Here is a 24,187-nt window from a genome sequence, read left to right on the forward strand (position 1 = left end):
ACCAAATACGGGAAACAAATTCGTTTCATTATTTCACCTCCGCACTACAGTTGTGGGTTTGAGCTACGATCGTGAACTATTATGCTAGGCCTTACATGTAGCAGTCGGTTTGCATAGAGATGAAAACTTTTCTTTTTAAGCCTAACTTTTTATATCATATTCTGATTTATCGACCGTATTCTATTAATAACTTGATGATTTTGGGGCTATAGCGGTCTTTTTCGGCAGAAGTTTCACGCATTCGATACATTAGTTCAATACATGGCCTACTTGCCTAATTTCACCTTCTATAAAATTTTCACACTTGTTCGCTACCTAGCGAATTCTACCATATGGGTAATTCTCGCTGAGACCGGCCCACTATTTACACCTTGTCTTCAAAAATGTTTAAGGTGCCGATTTTCTGAAAGCCCTCCCCTAAAAAGTAAGAAAAATGCATTTGGTTACTCAAATTGATGGACCCCCCGTTAGTTAGAGCCACAACAATGTTTGCAGACCCCTCGATTTTGGTCAAATGGTGGCTCATTTAAATCGTTATAACTCGAAAGATTCTCCAACAACCACCTCAAAACGAATTGTTGTTGAAAAGAGGAAAGATAGAGCTACTCTCTCTCTCTTCTTGGCGTAACGTCCTCACTGGGACAAAGCCTGCTTCTCAGCTTAGTGTTCTATGAGCACTTCCACAGTTATTAACTGAGAGCTTCCTCTGCCAATGACCATTTTGCATGTGTATATCGTGTGGCAGGCACGAAGATACTCTATGCCCAAGGAAGTCAAGGAAATTTCCTTTACGAAAAGATCCTGGACCGACCGGGAATCGAACCCGTCACCCTCAGCATGGTCATGCTGAATACCCGTGCGTTTACCGCCTCGGCTATATGGGCAAATGGTGGCTCATTTAAACCGTGATAACTCGAAAGTTTCTCCAAAAACCACCTCAAAACGAATTGTTGTTGAAAAGAGGAAAGATAGAGCTACTATTTACAATAATAAAAAGTTGGGTCGGCCATATTGATTTTGGTCGCCATCTTGGATTTTTATACCAAAACATTTTTTTCACCATGAGGGCAACCACCGATTTTCAAAATTTTTGCATCAATTGAAAGCTGGGACATTTATACATAACATATCAAAAAATTAGAGATGTCTTTTTCTTCTTTCAAAAGTTATCTGCAGTTTTGTAAATTAAGCCACGTTTTCTCCATACATTTCCAAGCGCGCCGGCAAAGACATACAACAGCATCCGAGTTTACGCCTGCAGGTATACACAAAGGCGCGTGCCGCAAAATTTGGCCAAATTGGAGGTTCGTTTCCGTTTTTGCCTGTTTCTCAATGAAGCGGGCATTGTTTTTATAACTTTTTTAATGTTTTGAGAAGCTTAAACTTTCAGCTTTCCATTAGTGGGTTCAGAATTTTAATTCGTGTTCGTAAACATTGCGAAATATAGCTGCATTTATGTAAACGGGCCCAGTGCGCAAAAGTGGCATAATTTACGAAACGGCAGATAACTTTTAAAAGAAGAAAAAGACATCTCTAATTTTTTGATATGTTTTGTATAAATATCCCAGCTTTCAATTGATGTAAAAATTTTGAAAATCGGTGGTTGCCCTCATGGTGAAAAAAATGTTTTGGTATAAAAATCCAAGATGGCGGCCAAAATCAATACGGCCGACCCAACTTTTTATTATTGTAAATAGTAGCTCTATCTTTCCTCTTTTCAACAACAATTCGTTTTGAGGTGGTTTTTGGAGAAACTTTCGAGTTATCACGGTTTAAATGAGCCACCATTTGACCAAAATCGAGGGGTCTGCAAAAATTGCTGTGGCTCTAACTAACGGGGGGTCCATCAATTTGAGTAACCAAATGCATTTTTCTTACTTTTTTGGCGAGGGCTTTCAGAAAATCAGCACCTTAAACATTTTTGAAGACAAGGTGTAAATAGTGGGCCGGTCTCAGCGAGAATTACCCATATCTATCATTTCATTATCCACTTTGATCTCTACTCCCTTATACTATGAATGGAAAAAGACCGATATAGCCACAAAATCATCAAGTTAAATTCAAAACTATGAAAAATAACAATTGAATGTTTAATTTTTCAATCAACTTCCAATATAAGATATTAGTTTGCAACAGTGTACGCAAAATATGCCACCGCAAGCGTAAAATAGGCAACAAAGAGGGCACAGCAACAACGCTTTGTTTTTTCGTTAGCAGATAATGACAAAATCGCTTCCGAGTTTGTTCAAAACAAAAACGGTAGGACTATTTGTCTCGTTCTATTCACATCGTGATTTTCGCATTGTTTTACAACTGAAACTAGACTCTGAGGTTTGCAAGAGTCATATTTCGTCCAAATGCTTATGAATTCGATAATGTGGGTCGAAAACTTCAGCAGCAAAGCCGGAATATCAGCACACGCACGGCAAGCGATGTTTGTTTTATTGCTCTCATCGCCTGACATGCGTTTGTTGCGGAGCGCCTTTGTTACCGACATGCACCGCTTAGGACAAAGCGTTTGTTTTTCGGCGTGATCCGTTTTTCGTTCCCTGGTTTGCAATTTACTTTTCGTCCGGAAAACTAAGACGACTATTATTTTGTTATTGGAATATTGAAATATTTTGAATGTAAAGAGAATTATTTCATGACTCATTGTGCTGTTTTCAATAACTCAATAATGGTATGTTTTGCAATTCCTAACCATAGCATTTAATAAACTTGATTTGCCATTTTAATGTCAATATTTGATATGTTTCAACAACCCAATGGCAAATGTTGCTATTCAGTAGCTTTAACATCTGTGAAAAGCTTATTTCGTGCTTATTTTATTTTCAATTTCCTATAATAGCTTATTCTGTTATTCTCACATGCCCACAGTTTCATAAATTTGTTAGGCTGATACAGATTTAGTTTTGACTTTTTGGCTCCTCTCTCTTCAACAATTTTTGGCTGGATTTTGCATTTTGATGGGGCATATAAAAATAGTTATCAAAATATCGAGTATCGCTTGATTTTTATTTTCAGAATAAATGCTTAGTTATTGTTATCTCCTCCCTCAAGCAGTCTGTCGAACCCAGTCATTTTTAGCATGACCATGCAGTACGGTAATTTGCTAAGCTATATCGCTCTACCGTGTTGTTAGGGCTTTGTGAAACACGATAACACATAAAGATTAAAACCATTCTTGCTTACTTATTTTCAAACAAAAACACATCTGATAATGACCAAAAACCATGATTTTTATTGTCCCTAAACGAACCGTTATCATGATTCACAATTCTAACAGTACGTAAATAACAGGATTCCTGCCCATCATGTTCAAAACATTACGCAACGGTTCCAAACAATACCGCAGGAATCAATTTGTGCGGTTAATTTATACTGATAATAAATTTGAGTGGGCATAAATAAAACTCGAAAAAGCGGATTAATGTCATTTATTCCTGTCACTGGCATATTCTTCTTCACGCGTACCCACATGGCCCCCGGGTCTGGTTGGTAGTGGGGGCCACTCCATCCCAAATCATGCCGAAGCGTGCGGTTCGGTCGTCGTCGAGGCAAAAATCTGCATCAGCAGAAATGGTTTTGTTTGTTTTGCTTCCCCGGCCCTCCGCCGGCCGATGCGATGATGGCTTATGATGATGCTATGACGGTGTTGTGGTGGATGGTGCTCTCTTCCGTTGCTTCTATCACCACCAACCACGGTCAGTCGGCGACAGCGGCGGCGGCGGACTGTTGCCAAACAGTGCGTATTTACACATTCCGGTTTATTTTGCATGCTCATTATTATTTTTTTCTTTGCTTTGCTTCTAAATGATGGCTGGTATTTTTAACAGTGAGTTCCTCTGCATTCATCGCAGAGGATTTCGATGACGGCATAGAATGCGATAGAATTCGTAGCTGCAGGGGCACAGCTAGAAGTAATTATTTCAAGATTGTTTGGAATTTAATAGGTTGCGTCGAACTGAATTAGGTTCATTATTAAGTTCAATAAAAGAAAATTGCTGGATGACATACTTTCTTCGTACCGTTATCTGCTGTGAAGCTGTAACACAATTGTGCAATCGTAAAATTTGATTCAATCCTTTAATAAGTTTTTCTTATTATTGGCGGCTATCTATGTCAGGGACCCGGAAACGTCTGGTAAAATAGAATACAGATACTGTTCGATATAACGTACAAATAAATGTTCTCTTCGTACCTTACGTCGAAGGGTACGTTATATCGAAGCAGAGAAAAATATAATATTTTTTTATGCTAGTGTGGATGGATTCGATGTGAAATTGACCCAAAATAACGATTTCGGCGCAATTCACAAATCCGATGATGAAGAACAATCCTTAACCTCGAAACAGCCGCGAGTACTTCGGCTTCCCAAACTAACATAGCTTAAGGCAGTTAAGCTATGGTTAGTAAGAAAATAGAAGTAGTTGGTGAGTTTTTATGTAACGTACTTCATGAATGATCCAGAATACACAACAAACCTTTCTTAATATTAACACACACTTACAATAACAATAAAAATGCAAGCTGACATGAACTGTCAAATAAATATGTTGAAAATATATATAAATCCCATATAAGAGTAACATAAATGGATGTAAGTTTCTATACAAAAACCATCTTACAGTTTCTTACAGTTTGATGATTTTGGCTTTCTAAGAGAGGCAATTACATGTACTTTCACATGCGTAAAAGGAAATTTGCATGTAATTGCCTATAGCTAAGTTATATATGCTTGAAATATGGCCCAAAAAACTATAAAAACCGTTATAACTATTTAAATTTTGGAATTAGCGGGATGTCATGTTCGGCAAAGTTGTGTGTTTTTCCATTATCTATAACTCTTTGTAGAATATGAGAAAATTGTAGAATCAATTTTTAGGAAGTTATTGCGCAAAAACCTTTTTCAAGGGGCTGATGAAAGAAAACGTAACGTATCTTGAAAAGTAACGGAGTTACAAACTTGGTGTCTTGGGCAAAGTTGCTCCAAACTACATTTTCTACAACTTTTGTGAAGACACCAACCTCGTATCTTGAAAAATTCAAAAAATAAATTTTCTATCTCACTTTTAGGGGGATTGATCATTTTTCACAGAAGCTCAAAAGAAGCTCCTTATTATAGTGAAAAACTTTCCCGAAGACACCATGACGCTAAACTTCATAGTAAAAAAGTTATTAATTAAGCGCGCTAAAATGACGAAATCAGCCACTGTGCAGTGGAAGGAGAAGGTGTTGCATGGCACGCACCCCCATCAACTGGAGCTCGAGTACATCGTTAAGGCGGCGTCGAACACGTGGCTGGTGCATGGTGGCCTCTTCTCGGAAACAGAAAGTCTCATGGTAGCCATCCAGGACCAGGTAATTGCTACGAAGTACTATCGGCGGTACATATTGCACAAAGACGTGGGGGACCGTTGTAGGAAGTGCCCCGAGCAGAAGGGAATAACAACAGCATAAGAAAATGTGTTATTTTGCCAAAATAACTGAATAATGAAATCAGTTCTTTTCATGTTATTAACATAACAAACTATGTTATAAACTTGGCTGTCATAAGCGGCAAAATAACAAAAATCATAACAAAAAAATACTCCTGGAAGACCAATTTAATAACATGTTTTGTTAGTTTCGATAACAACATAATAACAATAAATTTGGAAAATATTCCAATAACAAAAAGTGTTATTTTGAAGTTATTGGTAACTATCCGAAAGCAAAATTAGTTATGATATCAAACTAATAACAAAGTAAGTAATAGAGTGCTAGGGTATTGCACCATTTGGACAGGTGTGCCTATTCTGGTCACTTGCCGCTATAACTAAATCAATTTTATACCTAATCTGCACACGATGAGTTATGTGCAAAAACCCTACACTAAAATTCAAATCAATTGATTCACTTAGTTATAGCATCAAGTGCCCAAAATAGATATACCTGCCCAAATGGTACAAGACTCTATATGAATATCAAAACAAGCGTTTAGAATATATCAAAAATCGTTTTTAGTTATTATATAAAACTAATTGAAAATTCCACTTAAACCCTTTGCATCACCCCTAAATATCGACCGAAATCGCTCATTTTTGCACAGCTCACTTATTTCGACCAGAAAATCATTTTCCACTTGGGAAATTATATCCCGAAGAGGTTTTTCAAAATTAGCCCCACGCTAATGTACGCATGTGGGTCACTCAAACCTGACGAAATTTAAAAAAAAGTATGATTCTAAGTAGTTTTGATGAACTACAAACTCATCAAGCAGAACAATATTCTGAGGTTCACTATATCGAATTTCTATGGAATAGCTACGAATATACGTATATAAAGGAATATAAAACAGGTCATAATTATTATAGTGTTTATGAAATAATAAGCTGAAAAGCTCGTTCAGTCCCAATTAGAGGAACTAATTAGATGATATGCTGTTAACAATGTAAATCTGGTATAATAATAACTAAATTTGTTCCATAACAAAACATATTATTAAAATATTACTTTATGGGTGTATATCAATAGCTTGATCATAACAAAATAAGATTGCCAAACAAAAAATGTTATGGAAAAGTAATGCCTTAAAAAGACACGGACACGTTTAGTACTTCCAGTGAGCTATTTGCTCTTTGAAGGAAGCACGACACTAGACAACGGACTAGCATGCAACGCCCAGTGGCACAGCCGAAAACTTTTCCTGACAGCTGCGGCGGGAATCGAACCCGCGTTCCTAGCACGATGCGACTAAATGCTTGGTGACACTAGCCGCACGACCACGAACCCACCAATAAGTTAATAACAACAAAACAAGATATAAAAACAGATTATGTGATTTGATAGTTATTAGTTTGATATTCCCCTCTGCTCGGGAATACAGTAGGGGAAACGATCGACCAAGTCGTTGCAGGCTGTCCAGTGCAGTGTTAGCTGAATCAGTCTACCACGATCGACACAACGAAGTTGCCAAGATTGTGCACCAGCAGCTTGCTTTAAAGCTAAACTTGGTCGACAGATTTATACCCTACTACAAGTACCAGCCGGATTCGGCTCTGGAAAATAGTTGCATAAATCTGTACTGGGATCGCGCGATAATTACGGACGTCCTCATTCGTGCCAACCGGACCGACATTATGGTTTACGACAAAAGGATGAAGCGGGGAACCCTCATCCTTTGTCCTAATGTCTAAACAACGTTCTCCGGCAAGATAACCAAGTATCACAACCTAGCGGAGGACTTGAAGCAAATGTGGCACCTGGAGGACGTCCGTATAATTCCGATTGTTCTCTCAGTAACCGGAGTTGCCCCTAAATCTCTCCTAATGTCCCTTCCTAAACGAGCTGTAATTGGAGAAGGACCTGAACAGCATCCTGAACGCGATGATTCTTGGAACCTGTAGTATAGTTAGGAGGTTCCTGAATCATCACAACTGACAGTACGTCCGAAGCAGACTCATTAGGATGGTACAAATACAGGGGATACTCAAAATAACTGGGACAATAGGCCGTCCCTTATTTTGCAAAAATTGGAAATGTTATAAGTTCGTTAGTGGAAAATGATCGTTTTAGCTAAGAAATGATCGTGTCAAAATTTGAAGTCCGTATCTCAAGGCTAAGTGGCCCTCAAGGGGCCTAAAGTTGTCAAAAATTGTATAGGACCAAAAAAACATGAAATTTTTTTCGACAAAAAAATACGCTATTCTACTAAAATCGGTGATTTTAGAACCCTATAGGGCCAAAAATGTGCTTAGATTTGCGATATCTCCACTCGGTTTTGAGTTATTGAACAAAATAGGGTAAGTTTTCTTCGGAATCTAAAAAAAAATTATCAAAAATGCTGATTTTTCAGTAGTTTTTTGTTAATATTTTGGAAACGAGTAGAGATATCGCAAATCTAAGCACATTTTTGGCCCCTTAGGATCCTAAAAGCACCGGTTTTAGTAGAGTAGCGTATTTTTTTTGTCGAAAAAAATTTCATGTTTTTTTGGTCCCATACAATTTTTGTCAACTTTAGGCCCCTTGAGGGACCACTTAGCCTTGAGATACGGACTTCAAATTTTAACGCGATCATTTTTTAGCTAAAACGATCATTTTCCACTAACGAACTTATGACATTTCTAAATTTTGCAAAATAAGGGACGGCCTATGGGACAAGTAAAATTTTCACTTTTAAAAAAATGTTCAACTAGCTGTAACTTTTCGAAAAGGGCATCGAATATTCTTAAATTTTTACTGTAAGCTCATCAACTAATTGTGTATCAGTGGTCCAATTTTGGAAAAGATCCGCCTTTTCTACATGAAGTTAAAAAGATTCTAGAAAAAGGTATAATTATCTGATAGCCAACTTTGAGCTGTTATATCTCCGGAATCAATTAACCGAATGCAATGAAATTTTGATCAATTATGACTTATATAATGAACTTTTAAAAACCAGCTAATGAGATCCACAGAGCCTAATCCACTTTGACATTCCGACTGCTCGGGGTATCTGAAAATTTTCATCAATTTTTGCTAAGAAATGCCAAAGCTCTATAATAATGAAAAAAAAAATCAACGCTTGCTCAGAAACATGACATGGTTTGAGCTTGGAATGATAAATATGTGCGAGGTGAGCACAGCAAGACCAACACATCTCTATAATTTATGCTCGCTACTTAAGGTAAGCTTTGCCAGGTGTCAAAATATCAGAACCACAGAGTTGTAACTCATGTTGCCCGAAACATTTTTGCCTCGTTCTTCCTTCATTCTTTTGAGAGCAAGAAATACATTGTCTACACAGATTATCGACGTTTTCTGAGAAATCATTTACGGTATATGCAATGGAAAGAAATGTGCAGGAAGTATAACAGTTTGTTGGGGCAAGTTCTTTTACTTTTTATGTAAAAGCCACTAAAAGTCGTTGCTTGAATTGCATTCTTTTTAGCTGTGTTCACCTAGGGGCATGAAAGAACAAAGGTAATATATCAACACATAAAAGGTGTTCCTTCACCAACTTGAGCGGAACACCAGCCGTGAATGTGAACTGAAAATTGATGTTATCATGAATGTTTTTTCAGTGAGTATTCTTCCATTATTATCAAACAGTTTTAGTAGTCAACACCTACATTACTCACATTCACAAGCTTGTTTACACGGGATTTCCTGTCTACATATATGTTATGCTGCTCCCACAAAGATACGCAAAATCACACACCGATACGGTAGTTATGGTAATTGAAGTGGCCCATTAACCCTCAAACGGTAACGCATAGATTCATTCCGAAAGGGAGAAAAGACTACTCGTAGCTTTCGCGACCTGTGACGAACATCATCAAACAAAAGCAGCTATTTCCGCGCGCAAAAGAAGCCACAAACAAAAGTCTTCCGTTCCCACGTGCTGGACTGTTAAACATGCCAAGTTGTTGTGGGAGGTTGTAGGCATTAAAAAAAAAGCAGCTTTCGAGCCATAAACCCCACGAATATGTCGGTCAACGTGGGATATGATCAAGCTGTTTCGGTTGTTGAGCCGGTACGAAGCGAATTTATTACCGGAAATAAATCTGTTGCTCGATAAAGCTTGTCCACGTCTACGCCATAGTGTTGGCACTATTCCATTCATACTTGGACTTGGACAGTTTAATCAGGTACCTATTAGTTTCGTCATGATCGAAACATTGTTTTAAGAGAAATTTTTGATAGTATTTTGTTACAATTTATATCAAGACACAAAGCTTTCTTTTTAATTAAGTTGTGGATGCAATTTTCCATTTTTAAATAAATTATAATCCGAACATGGGCGTCACAAAAGCTGACCTTTCCCTCTACATTCTACACATTCCTCCAAGAGCACTTATTTCAAACACTTGCTCAAACATTATTAGACAGTCTTGCCTGATCTTAGTTACTGTAAGCTTTTTATGTATGAGAATGAAAAGCAGTAATGTATACACACGTTATTTGTTGTCGTGCCCCTGAAATATGTATGCACAATTGAAAGTAAACTCGACAAGTTTCACAAAAATTTTAGATCAAAATTGGTTTATTTTAGTTTAACAATGTCCACTTAAGAGTGTCTTACAAAAAGTGTGACATTAGGGGGTAAGAGGTTAAAAAAAGTCGATTTATTACGTGACGTTATTTATGTATCACCACTAATACCCTAGTCCTTCAAACAATCTGAAGAGCTTTGGCAGTTTCAACAAATCAGGCTAAATTTTTTTAAGGAGATTCTGAACATTAATTTATTGAATCACCCTTATAGCTATCATGTCCAATATTATATAACCCCGCAAAGATACTACCATAGCCAGTAATGTACCTGTGACGAGATGAGAATAACATAGAGAAAAAAGCATTGATAAAGGCGAAAACCACTTCCGCCAATTAAATCTGGACCCAATTCAAATGACGACGGATGCAATTAATGCTTTTAAGCAAAACAGTTGTTAAATAAAATATAAAACAATAACCTTCCGTAACCTTTATTCCACTTTCACACGGTCCAACCAGAAGGGGGAAGCATACCCAACGCAGCGAAATGGGGTAAAAGGTCTCCGGAGGTGCTCATCAGAGTGGAACAAACGTTTTCCAAAACACAGAAATTCTGCCGACGACTGACTATGCGCTGGGTGCTTCTCTGCTGCGAGAGGTGCACATCACAAGACTCGAAAGTGTTCCGGCTGGAAGAACATCCTGCTATTTTTATTGAGGAGCCGTTTTTGTCATTTTATTCTTTTTAATGCGCGGTAAAATTAGAACGTAGGAGAGCATTCACTACATGCGAGAGGAAAGAAACATTCCGTTGTAGGTAAATATTTTCAATTTTGAAAGAAGCAACTTCCAGAGCCAGGCAAATGTCAGCTGGCAAGCGAGTGGGAACGGTTGCAATGATTACTATCACGCTAAATTAAATTAGGGTATGGAGGTAGGTTCGTTTACAGTCAAAATTAACACTTTGTTGTCGGTGCGAATATCTTCTTGTATACATTTGCAAGTGTGAGATATGTCTCTCTCAGAATACCTACCGAGCAATATAAAAATGAAAACAAACCGAAAACATGATATGTTTTAGCAGCAAGATGTATAACATTTTGATATTAATACAGTATTGTTCTGATTTTATCACGAACGACTGACGCAGGTTTGGAATGTGCAGGTTGAGGATCAAGGGCCGATACTTTAACTTCAGCATAATAAGCGTGCTCAGCCCTCACTCATTTTACGCGCAGCTCGAACGCGAGTACGATCGCTGCCCAAGCCACGACGTCAAGTTTGCCATAGGTGGCCTAAATGCTCAGATAGGCCAGGAGAAGGAATTCAGACCGACTAATGGAAAGTTCAGCGCCCACCAGCTGACGAACGAAAACGCCCTACGACTCATCGATTTCCTCGCCCCCAAAAACATGGTCATACGTAGCACCCCTTTCCTACACAGCTTCCCTTATCGTTACACCTGGAGATCACCACAGCAGACGAAATCGAAAATCGACCACGTTGGGATTGACGGACGGCACTTCTTCGACAATATCGACAATGGACCTATCGTGACAACATCGACTGTGACCACTTTCTGGTGATTGTCAAACTGCGCCCAAAACTTTCCGTCATCATTAATGTACGGTATCAGCGGCCACCACGGTACAACCATGATGAGGACTGAAGCAACCGGATGTCGCCTCATCATACGCGGAAAATCTCGAGGCATCGTTGTCAGACGAGGGCGAGCTCGATAAGGCCCCTTCTAGAGGACTGCTGTAGGACAGTAAAAGCAGCCATCAATGGAGTCGACGTAACGAATGGTTTGACGAGGAGTGTAGAGAGATTTTGGAGGAGAAGAACGCAGCACGCGCGTTTATGCTGCAGCAAGGAACCCGACAGAACGTGAAACGATACAAACAGAAATGTAGACCAAGGCGTCCGATGAATGTACACAATAAACAATAAACAAACAGAAGTGGAAGCAGCAGACCTGCCTCTTTCGGGTCCAGGCGGGTCGAATAACTGTGCCATCTCGGAGGCCACCACTCATTTCGAGACCTTGTTGGAGGGCCGAAGCGATGGGATTTTGACGTGCGACCACACCAAACCAAGCGTTTTTATGTTTCCGGAACCGTCGATTTCAGTTTCCGGTGCGAAGTCCTTCAATTCATCCAGCAAGTGAGCCAGAATCCAATGGTCATTGAAGTCTCCATTTTCTCAAGTTGAAGCCTCCAAGCTGCAGTAGCTCCGTCAGCTGTATCACTATCTCAACAGCAGTTTCCAGGTCGTCTTCCCCTTAAAGAGCATCGTCCATGTAGAATCTTTCCGGTATGACCTTTGCACCTAGCGGATATTGGTGTCCTTCGTCCTCTTCCAATTGGTTAAGCACACGTGTGGCCAGGAGAGGTGCGCAGGACGTCTCATAGGCCACCGTGGTGAGCTGGTATCGCTTAAGAGGTTGAGTCGCACTTGTTCGCCACAGCACTTGCAGAAACCTGCGGTCCAAAGCATAAACCCAAATCTGGCGAAACATTTTCCAAGCATTCCTTTGGTAATGCCTCCCGAAGGTCCTTCAGGGATTGCTCCAGAAATTCCTCCAAGAATTTATCATAGGATTCCCCCTGGGCGTCCTCCAGAAATTTTCTAGAGCTTTCTTCAAGGAGTCCTCCGGGGATTCCTACATGAATTTTCCAGAGCTTCTTTGTCTTTAAGATAAAGACTAATAAATCAATCAATCAATCAATTAATCAATCAATCAATTAATCAGAGCTTCCTTTAGGGATTCGTCAAGAAATTTCTCCTAGAATTCCTTCTGAAATAGCTCCTGGAATTTCTCCAAAGATTCCTCCAAGAATCCTTTACAAATTTCTTCTTAGTTTCCTTCAAAAAATCCTCAAGGGATTTCTGCAAAAGCTCCTCCAGGGGTTTATTCAGGGATTACTTTTTTTTTTCTTAAAGAACATTCAAAGGTTGTTTATAAATCATCCCGCTGTCGATTTGTTTTCATCCTTTAATATGGTTTGACTGTACATTTCTCTTGAAGGGTATGTTCTAATGTATCTTTCCTGCACTTTACAACACTGTATTATAAAAACAGATGATTCTTCATTTTTCTGTGCCCAATTTTTTAAGCATTAATATAGGCCTACCTTAAAGTGACCAGACGTCCTGCGTTTCGCGGGACAGTCCCGCGTTTTGGCCAAATGTCCCGCGACAAATTATGTCCCGCGAAATGTTCCGCATTTGTCTTAATCGTTAAAATGTCCCGCGATTGAAAAAAAATAAACAAGCATACGCAGCATTGAAGTCACTTCAATAGTAACAATCAAACAGGCTTTGTTCAAAGCACAAATCACATCTTACATTTTAACAACTTCCATACATGAAGATTAAGGGTTACAGGAAGCCTAGGTGATTAGCCTTGATTAGCCTTGAGCGACTCTTGCAAATGTTTTAACTGTTAAGGGTTTTTGTGTCTAACAATAGCAGTTCCAGATTTTATTCGAGATCTCTTAGATCTCTTATGTGCACAATTCGAAAATGTGGATGATTTTCAATCACAATCAGTATTGCACAGTATGGTGAAGTAAATAGAGAGTGAAATGAGTGCAATTTCATAAGTAGAAGATGAAATTAACAGTCGAAAAACGGTAGAAAACTATTTTTTGCACGCTGTTGGCGCGAGCTTTCTCTGGATCAATGAAACACATATCGAGAGCAGCGTTTTTTCACGACAACTTCAATGCTGTATTCAAAAGCATTCGTTTTAATCGTGGGCTTCGTGGCCGGGCGGTAAGCATTGTGTGGGTTCGATTCCCGCTCCAGTCTGCGAAAACTTTTCGTCAAACGGAAAATTCTCCACTGGGCCACTGGGTGTTATATGTGTTGTCCGTTGCCTAATGTTAGTAATGTTCAGTCTGTGCGGCCTCTGGCCGAAGACGTGTCCTTTTTTCTTTTTTTTTATAGTTTAACAGTGTTTTTTTTCCTATAAATAACTTACATGACAGTTTCTTAATCTCTAACGGATTCTCCGACTTAACGCACAACTTAACACTAAATTTAATAACAACTCTAGTACACTTAATTCCTATTGGATGATAAAAGTTGTCAGTTTCACCCAAATACAAAAATTGCCGTCGCAACACATGTTTTGAATACGTTCGTAATTTAATTTCGTCCGATTAGTTATGAACGAAACTGTTATGAAATTGAATAGACAAAACATAGATGGGTAGAAGTTTTCAGGTAGTTTGACGATCATATCATTTTATTTTATATCCTTAAAAAAGTTTTATAAATTAATCTAAATCACCTAGATAAAACCATTTTATAGGCATACCGATCGCCACCCCATCGAAGACCGGTAATAAATATTTGTTGGGCTAGAAACTAGAGCAGACCAGTTTGTAAGTAGCCTGCCTGTTTATGTGGAATAGCCAAAGTAATAAAATCTTTTCTCAGCTTTAAGAATTCAGAACAGTAACCCCTGGTGCGATTCTATATCGAAGTCCAAAACATCTATTTTTATTAACGAGATTTTTAACACGGATCTAGTTCATCTCGGGACCCACGCTTGACTTCCCTTTCGAAGAAAGAACCAACACTTTGAGAGTTGGTCGGATGTGGAATTCGATCCCAGGTCCTCGTAATGAGTACGCTAAACTATATTTGCGTCACGTAACCGGTTGGTGTCCATGATGGTTTACGCGATGGTTGGCGGAAATTTACACGACGGTAATGTAATTTTACATTATACCTCATGTAAAAGTGCACTAACTGTAGCATTCCCTTTATGTGCATGATTTCTCGCTGAATTTTAATTACATTTTTTTTCTGTGTACACCTTGTCCTTTTTTTACGTCCATGCCTGGCTGAGCGACAAAAAATTCTATCGCTAAGACAATGAGCCAACTCAACAGTTTTATATTTTTTTTTAAACATCTTCGTGATTAGGAGAAGTGTACAAAAATATAAAAATGTGTGTTTTGATCATTATTTTGTCGGTAGAATTTTTTTCGCTAAGCCAATAGTGGACGTAAATCAAGGTTTAGGTGTATGATCTTCAACAATGGGAGAATATTATGACAGATGACAATAAATTCTTGAAGTATAAAATGTCTGAATCGTAATTAGGTCGTTTTTACTTTTTCTTTGTCGCTTCATATGGAATGGCACACACTTAAAAATTCTGAAATTTGCACGAGACAGAAACATCAATGAACGTAAACATTTTCAAGACTGAATCACAAATTGGACTCAATTTTACGCGCATCATGTAAGTCCTGGTTGGTTGCGTTAGATGTCAACAAATCCACTTCACCAGAAACGTAGAATCAGTATCACATTCATCTGCCACCTTCCAACTCGGTGAAATAGTCGAGAGGTAAGAGATGTGGCTCACAATCAGTAGATCCTAAGTTCGAATCCAGGCATGTTAATATTATACTTTTATATGTTTTATTCATCAGATCGGTTCTAGCGACTGCTAGACGCTAAGAAAATATAAGTCCTAGGAGACGTAAATTTACATGTTTTGACCTCTAAGTTTGTGTCTTTGAAGACACTCGTATATGTCAGGTTCAGGACACCTAAAATTACATGATTTTTTTAGGTGTGCACATATTGTGCCCAAAGATTATTTTAACAAGTTTGATGGCCAATATTGGGAAAACTTTAGCAATATGTTTAGCAATGTTTCTTTTTTGACAGATCATCATAAAAAGCTGTAAACGCAACTGCGTAACTTACATACTTCAGAATTGAAGTCTGATACACATCGCCCTTGCAATAGTAAGGTAAGATTGTTCATGCTTTTAATCATTGCATATGTTAGCCATTTCTATTCATATCAATTTGTATCCAAATTGAACAATGTAAGCAATTAAGCGAAATTAACGAAGCTGTATTCAAGTATCATATGGAATGTACCACAGGCACAGAAATTCTCCACTTACCGCATTTTTGCAGGGCTCCGACCGAGAAGAACAGTTGGTTCCGATACTATCCGACTTTCCACGCTCATGCACCGGTGACTGAGGTTGACTTCGTATCATGGGCCGTACGTAGCCATCAGGAGGTTCCGGTATCGTAGGCGAACCGAGCACCAATTTGCTTTTCGCAAACCGTGAAAATGAATCTTTTCCATCAGTCTTGATGTCTGCTGCATCAATAACTTTCTGTGTTTCCAGAACTATTCGTCCTTTGCGCACTTCGATGTATCGGGGTGGTAGCATCTCATCCCGTTCTGCTTTGAGGAACTCAACGTACCGCGTCGGAGGAATTATTTCATTCGAACCTTCTCTGTCGGCCTCGTACTGGTTATCAGCTGATACAGATCTGCAATGATAATAAAATTTGAATGGAGAAACGATTAGTATTTTAGTTCAACTTATGGCCTCCTTTCGTATATATACTATAGTTGCGTTCAAAATGGTCATATACGATGTAAATACAAATTACCCCAAGACCATTTGAATAAAGCCTTGGGTATGCAAAGTTGATTCGATGCTTATGTTGCTTCATTCAATTCAAATAGGGAGCGTATAAATGTGCAGAACATAAATAGGTACATCGACTCTTGTCAGACACCATGTAAGCAGAGCACGACGAAGATGTAGTGACAATGTAACACTTAATCATGCTTCGTTAAGCGCGCCACCAGTTGTGTACATTCGGATCATATGCTAATTAGTGGAATAACAGATGCATGCTTGTATCCCATACATATATGATAATCTGTTCAAATAAAGAACCGGTGCAAGGTGTTTGCACAATGCATGGGCTGAATGGTTTGGTACATGAAAAATGAAAAACAAATAATCAGACATTAAAGTTTGTTCTCATTTACGAAAGGTAAATAAATTAAAATGAGTATGTTGTTCGACAGCAGTGAAACCCTACGACATGCAGTTTTTTCCTAACAGTTAACGTAAAACATCGTTAATTTCAATTTGAAATTAGTAACTACATTCAGAGGCACAAATCAAATGAATTAATGAACTACTGTGGTCCATGTACAGTTGTTTTATTTTTTGCTTTGCTGGCATTCTGAAAGCCTACAATAATCAAGACCAGGAGCGTTGGATAGCAATAAAAAAAAACGTTTATCATCTGGGAGGCAAACACGAAGTGGAAACATATTCTTGTCAGCTAGTGTTATTCTAGCTATAATGAAGAAAGACATGAAAATTCGTCACACTGTCAAATTCAGACAGAATAATGATTTCTGAGTTATATTGCTTCTTGCAATTTGTCGACTGGATCAACAACGCTCTTAGATGTTTTTGTTTACATTAGTCTCAGGAAAAAGGGATTTTTTCATTTGCAAAATTTGTTATCAACTGTCACTGACTGAACGACATCCTCTCGTCTAACTCATATATTAGTTCACCGACGGCCTATTCAGGACCAACCAATGCGTCATCTTTTTTCGTAATTCAAACAAACGGCTCCCTCCCTTCACGGTGGAATGGTAATCTTTGAAGAGAAACGAACTTGCTGAAAGGGAAAAATAAAACCTTTCAAGAACCCTCGTCGAGCAGCGGACGTCATATAATACCCGATCCTGGCCAAAGCCCGTCAAAATCAGATAGACACATTAATTTTCAATTTCACCCGAGTGCGTGCACTCGCAAAACGTTCCTAATTGGACTCTGTGAAGCAGCAGCAGCAGCAGCACCCTCTAGGGGTGGAGACCGATCGTGTGTGCGGGTGGGACATATCGAGTTGCGATTCATCATGTCCCCTTTTATGACAGCTCGTGCCTGGCGAATGTTTGTGAATAATGCTGGGCCGTAATTCGCTTTTTTTTCGCCAGCAGGAATAACGTAAGCATGTCAAGTTTTTGGAATGGATGGATGAAAAGACATAACCAACTAGTTATTCAAAATTCACGTAAACATTTAGTATGAGCAATGGGATAAAACAATAGCTTGAATTTTGCTAATCCTAAATATTCAGACTAAAATATCAGATGCACAACTCTAAAAAAAGTTTGTGGTAGTACTATTTTTGGGGTATATTCAACCATTGTTTATTGAAAACATGATTTTACTTGAAGTACTACATATATCAAATAAGTAATGCACTGAAGAGAATCCAAACCCGCACAACGTTGTACCGAAAATTTCCTTACTGTGTATAGTCTGAATACCCCTCTGCAATGAATCCAGAACCAAAATAGTTATAAGAGGGTACGATACCGAAGGGAAAGACGAACACAAGAAAGACAGATAAATGCGAAACTCATACCTCCCACTACTAAGAAATAGTACCTTCCCCCACCAATTCAGAACCGACGACCATCGTCCAAGGAGAAGCTGTGCCCACTTGGTATGCAAATAATTTAATCACTTTGTTGGTAGTTCAAGTGTTGACCCGAAAACCAGCCGGGGTTGACCCTCAGAAAACTATTTCACCAAGTTTCTCCTTCGGAATTTATGGGTAAGTTTATTTGCTTCCTTTCGTGATCCCGACGATTGGTGGGCAACGTTTGACTGACTTCTGGGCACGAAGTTAATTATAAAAGTTGTTTCATTATGCAAAATATTAATTTACAAACTAGCATAATTGTGGTCTACGTTCTGTGGCATGGCAGAGAAATATTTTGGCAAGGAGGCGAAAACTAGCGGCATTCATATTCAAATTTTATAGAGAGCCCTAACCTGTGCTATGTTACATATTTTCCAAGTTAAGAGGGAAGAGGTACGGGATGGAAACTATTCCGGAGAAATAATTACCGGATCAGGAAATCATTACTTGGTTTGTGTTGACCTTTTTAAATATGCAGGTGGGTTAAATGGCCCAGGTACGGGATTTGATCAGGAAAGCTTGGTGCAATTGTGTGGGTATTGTAGGAAATTGAACCCTAATATTTTGAACCATGACCTGGCCTTGTAGATATGTAAACTATACATTCGCTCTTGTAACCCTTCTATGTTATTAAAAGTGTGATAAAGGGTGAGTCGATAATTATTGTGCCATTTTCAAACTAACGTAACTTTTTTCCTACTTCACCAAAATCAACCAAATTTTGTACAGTTTCTCCTTAGAGTCTATTGTTTACATAAAATGAATTGAGTAGTTATCAGTGAGATTCCGCTCGATATAGAATAAATTTAGTTCACAGTTCTAAAAAAGATGTTGTACAATCACATGCTAAAATCTAAAATCATGGTATCGCGCCTTGGAACAATTGATGATTATACATTATCGGATCATCTTAATGTTCGTCAATAGGTTTCAGGAATGGTTGTCAGTGAAACATAAGCTTGGAGCTGGGTGAAAACCAGGCACGATGCGCATAAACAAACCAGTGAGCTTTAATTATTTGTTGCAAGTGGAGCCTGAACATGTCCACATGGAGGGCGTTAATTGAAAATGTCGTGAATTTCACTAAAACGCATCCTAAATTTGAACCTATACCGAAAAGTTGAAATACATACATATACGAAACTACAGTAAAAATTTGGTTTCATTTCGTTAACTGTAGACAATTTGCGAATCACTTGAAGGTAGGGTGGCACAATAATTAACGACTCACCCTTTAGTTTGATGGCCACCCAAAAAATGTTTCTGAAATATAGGGACAATCCCAAGTAACAATCAGCATGCCTTGAAGGTTTATTCATGTTTTATCCTGATTTTATACGAGCATGTAAAAAAGCTAGTTGTTCTAAATTAGTTTTATGTGGTAGTTTTTTACTTTGAACCTTTGACGTTCCATAAATCTATCATATAACTTCATCTATAAACATCTTCAATTAAAGACTTGCAAGTAGACATTAATTGGTTTTATCACTTATTATATACCATTTCAATAAAACTTGCATTTAAGGTGAATCGGGACGCTGTGTTATTTTTCCTATCTTCCCTCTCTTTCTAACAATTTGCCTCGTGATTTTGGAGATGGTAATCTCGATTTCTATCGCACAGATGAGGTTGAAAAACAATCAGCATATGCACTGCAAGTGAGCATACACAATGATAGATTTTTGTTCCATTATATAAAGTAGAATCTGAGATTACCATCTTAGTAGAAACAGAGCAATGGCGGATATTTCCTCGACCGTCCCGTCCGCCCTTAAGGTTGTTGTCGGAGAGATTTTTTTGTAAACAAATACACAAAACTGTGAGGCAATGCATAAAACCAACATAAGATTTCGTGGCCGTAACATAAACCAAAAAACCCAAATTAATCCACCTAGTGGTGATAGTGCCTTTCTCGTCGAACATGTTCTCACAATCTTTCCGGCAACGTAAGTCAGTGTTTCTGAATCTGAATATTTTTATAGAAAAGCATGCATTTTATCAGACATCTTTGAATTGACTTAAAACTTATTGATTGCACATAGTCCGACATTATGTCCAACGTATAAGCAGGGCTGAAAAATATCAGACTTCTCAGTTGACTGCTTGAGCACTTTGTTGAGCACTTTCGCTAACACTGGAGGCTGATCAATATCAAGACGATACTAACAAGCTAAGCTATAACTCTTTACACAATCACAGATCACAAATTTTTTTCTGAACATTTGGGCTATATCTTATTGACCGTTGAAAACAAGAGCGATATGTAGTGAGTATAGTGCGACGTCTGTTTGTATGTGGGTTTAATTTGTAAGATTTTGTTCTCTTACACATATTTATCGCTTGCATTGGTTTTATTTACTTTTGTAGCTCCGGCGAAGCACCAAACGCTGGTTGTGCAACCCTACCGGTAGTCTGTAATGTGGTGTGAGCCTATTTTCTAGTTAACCGTTCCTCGGGTTATTCAAAAAGCCGTGATGTAATATGTTGCATGGTATATTTGGTTACTTTCGATGCGGTACCGGAACAGGTTCCGGAGCACACCGGGTCTCCCAAATATAGTCTGAGACTATTGACACATTCTACGGGCCCCGTATCATCAATACCAATTTTTCAAAGTTAAGTTATGACATATTTGACATTTTTATCACATTCTACATTACTTTTGTCATCCAAAAATGTATTCGACATGATATTAGTGTGACAATAAATATAAATTGAACGACGATTAAGATTAACATTAAAATCGTGATTTTAAGTCTTTTAGGCACACTTTTCATCCAAACTATCGTATTTCAAACACCAACACACTGATTTTTCAAAAGTCTTCCATCATTTGTAGATAAATATATGTAGATTTTTTAGCATAAAGAGATTTTTAATCGGAAGACTTTACAACTCTGAAATATGGCTGATCATAGTATGGGTTTTTATTGCGTTGTAACGTCACGAAAAATCAACATTATTAAATTTTATTCGAATACGGAAAATGTTACAAATATGAAATTTTGTATACTCTTTGTACTCGAAAAGATCTTTCAAATGAGATTAAAAAAAAATAAAATCGGTTCACGGAAGCCTGAGTTTCACCTGGTTGAAGTTTGCGTTGTAACGTCACGAAAAAAAGTTCTGTGGAAAAGACCAAATCTTTCTGGCTTGGACGGCTTCTGAATTGGACAAACGTAGTTCTATATTCAAAACAGTTTCGTTCTTGTTGTGTATAAGCTCTTTTTTGAGATATCGTTTATAAATTGCGTACCATTGTCGGTTAATAAACTACGTAGACTTTTGGAGGACGGAGGAGATGGTGTTTGGCCAAAATCTACGATGTAATTGTACTGCGATATTGTAAAATTTTTTAATCGTAATCTAATATCACTCAAACCGAAAATTTCTGTGATATGAGTGGCCAACAGACGAAACACTGACGAAATTACAAAGTTATTAAGTTGGTCAAAGACTTACAGTTGATGGATAGTTTGGTTTAAAGTTCCACCAACAGGCGGCGCTAGAGAACTTACAAATTTTAGGTTCCGGGTCATTTGGCCGAACGCCATTTGGCCGAATGCCATTTGGCCGAACGCCATTTGGCCGAAAGGGTCATTTGGCCGAATTCCATTTGGCCGAATGCCGTTTGGCCGAAAAACGAATGATGAAGCCAAGTGACCATACCACTGTTCCCCGTCTCAGTATAACTCGAAAGAATAGCCTATGATTAAAAAAAGGAAATACTTCTGATAATCATATTCGCAGCTAGAGTGTCAAAAACTTCCTCCGAATTCTTTTGATCATGATTCGGCCAGACGGCATTCGGCCAAACGACCCTTCCGGCCAGATGGCGTTCGGCCAAATGGCGTTCGGCCAAACGGCATTCGGCCAAACGGCATTCGGCCAAATGGCCGGACACCCAAATTTTAAATTTCATACATCTCAGGATCCCTTTTACATAGAAATACGATTTCTTCGGCAAAGTTGTTTGGTAAGTAAAGGACTTGCAGTTGATTTACCAATAGATGCGAGATTTTGCTACTAGAAGACTTTAGTTTCCATTTTGCAAAAGCAGGCAAGGGATTAGAATTTCTTGAAAGTATTCTACGAGCTGGAACTTTTTTCACTTTGGACATATTGTATTCAAATCAAATTGTAATCAAAGATCAATATATAATTCTTAACTTTCAAAATTTAATTTGATTTGATTCACTTATTCCTTAGATATAAGAGTTAATAGAACACCGTCAAAAATATGATTCTGCTTAAAGCGCTCCATCTTAGTGCAGAGCTAACCAATCAAGTCCAAAATTGTAGAAATTACAGATAACAAGATGAGGAACTATCAGTCAAAATTTGAGAATTTTTGATATATTTTACAAAAAGTTACGGCTTGTTGAATGTGTTTTGGTAATCAATAAAATTTGCACGCTTTTGAAAATTTGCAACTACCACCACTGTGTGGCAGACACTAAAACCATACGGCTATTAAACTGAAAGTCTAGTGATCTACCAAACAACTTTAATAAAGCAACCATCTTTCCAATTAATCACGATCCTGAGATAAGTAAGGGCCCATATAGCCGAGGCGGTAAACGCACGGGTATTCAGCATGACCATGCTGAGGATGACGGGTTCGATTCCCGGTCGGTCCAGGATCTTTTCGTAAAGGAAATTTCCTTGACTTCCTTGGGCATAGAGTATCTTCGTGCCTGCCACACGATATACACATGCAAAATGGTCATTGGCAGAGGAAGCTCTCAGTTAATAACTGTGGAAGTGCTCATAGAACACTAAGCTGAGAAGCAGGCTTTGTCCCATTGAGGACGTTACGCCAAGAAGAGAGAGAGAGAGATAAGTAAAACTAAAAATGTGTATGCTCTCTAGCGCCTCCTAGTGGAGGATTTGAAATCATACGGCCCATCAATTGAAAGTTCTTGACCAGCCAAACAATTTTGTCGAGGACACCAACTGTCTAAATAGTTAGGATCTTGAAATATATGGGATGGACATAACATCAGTGTTACATCTATTTTTGATGTAACAAGAATCACCGACAAACAGACGTAACACCTACAAAATTGAAACTCATATATCTCAGGACTCTAATTACTTAGACTTTAGACTTTAGAATGTTGATGTCTTTGGAAAAGTTGTTTATCTTGTCAAGAATTTTCAATTTAAAAGCCGTTTGGTTCATGTTTCTAACTGACTAGTGGTAGTTGAAATTTTGAAAAATCATGCACTTTACATTTATTCAAAAAATATTCAACATGTTGTAACTTCTTATAAAGTGTCCAAAAATTTTGTCAAAAAATAGTTTCTCAGCTAGTCAAAATTTGTTGAAAACATTTTGAGAAATTCTTAACTATTGTAAACTTTTAATTTGCGTCGCCCAGTGTGTCTGAATCTCACATCCAATAGTAAATCAGCTGTAAGTTTTGGACTTATCAAACAACTTTGCCAAAGACACTAACTCTCTAAGTAATCTCTGGAATCACAGAAATTGATGCCCCTAAGTGGTATGCAGATCCTCAGGTATGTCTTTGGTACAATAACTGCTCGCACATCTTAAAGCGTTTTTAATTGAATCAATGACATTGCATAAATTATTGAAAAAATGTTTGATTCGACGGCGTGATTAGTTTTATGCTGCAAAATCTAAATATCTGGCGGTGCGAAGTAATGAATATCAGATGAATATGGGTGGTACTAGGCCGAAGATGGGTACCAATAACCTTAATGAAGTAGTTTTCATACTGCTAATAGCATTAACTTGACCCTCCGAGCCATTTATCACAAAAAGGATTTTTAATAGAATAAAGTTCCCGTTGAAGCAGTGAAAATAATGCAATAATATATTCACAAATTCTGGCAATTTTGTCTGATTATTCTGATTCAAAAATTATGTGCATTTTCGTGACGTTACAACGCGAGCAGAACCTCG

At 38.2% G+C, this 24,187-nt stretch overlaps 1 protein-coding gene across 5 annotated transcripts in view; it reads right to left on the minus strand.

The window, feature by feature from the left end:
* The window catches only part of LOC109416692 (uncharacterized), a 215,140-nt gene that overhangs the window by 60,431 nt on the left and 130,522 nt on the right, over window positions 1-24,187 (minus strand). For all 5 annotated transcript variants that reach the window (XM_062851984.1, XM_062851983.1, XM_062851985.1 and 2 more), the window contains one exon: window positions 15,900-16,281. In XM_062851984.1, the coding sequence (XP_062707968.1) occupies window positions 15,900-16,281 (382 nt within the window). The remainder of the gene's footprint in view (window positions 1-15,899; window positions 16,282-24,187) is intronic.

This window comes from Aedes albopictus, chromosome 2 (genome assembly GCF_035046485.1).
Source record: "Aedes albopictus strain Foshan chromosome 2, AalbF5, whole genome shotgun sequence".
Taxonomy (NCBI): domain Eukaryota; kingdom Metazoa; phylum Arthropoda; class Insecta; order Diptera; family Culicidae; genus Aedes; species Aedes albopictus.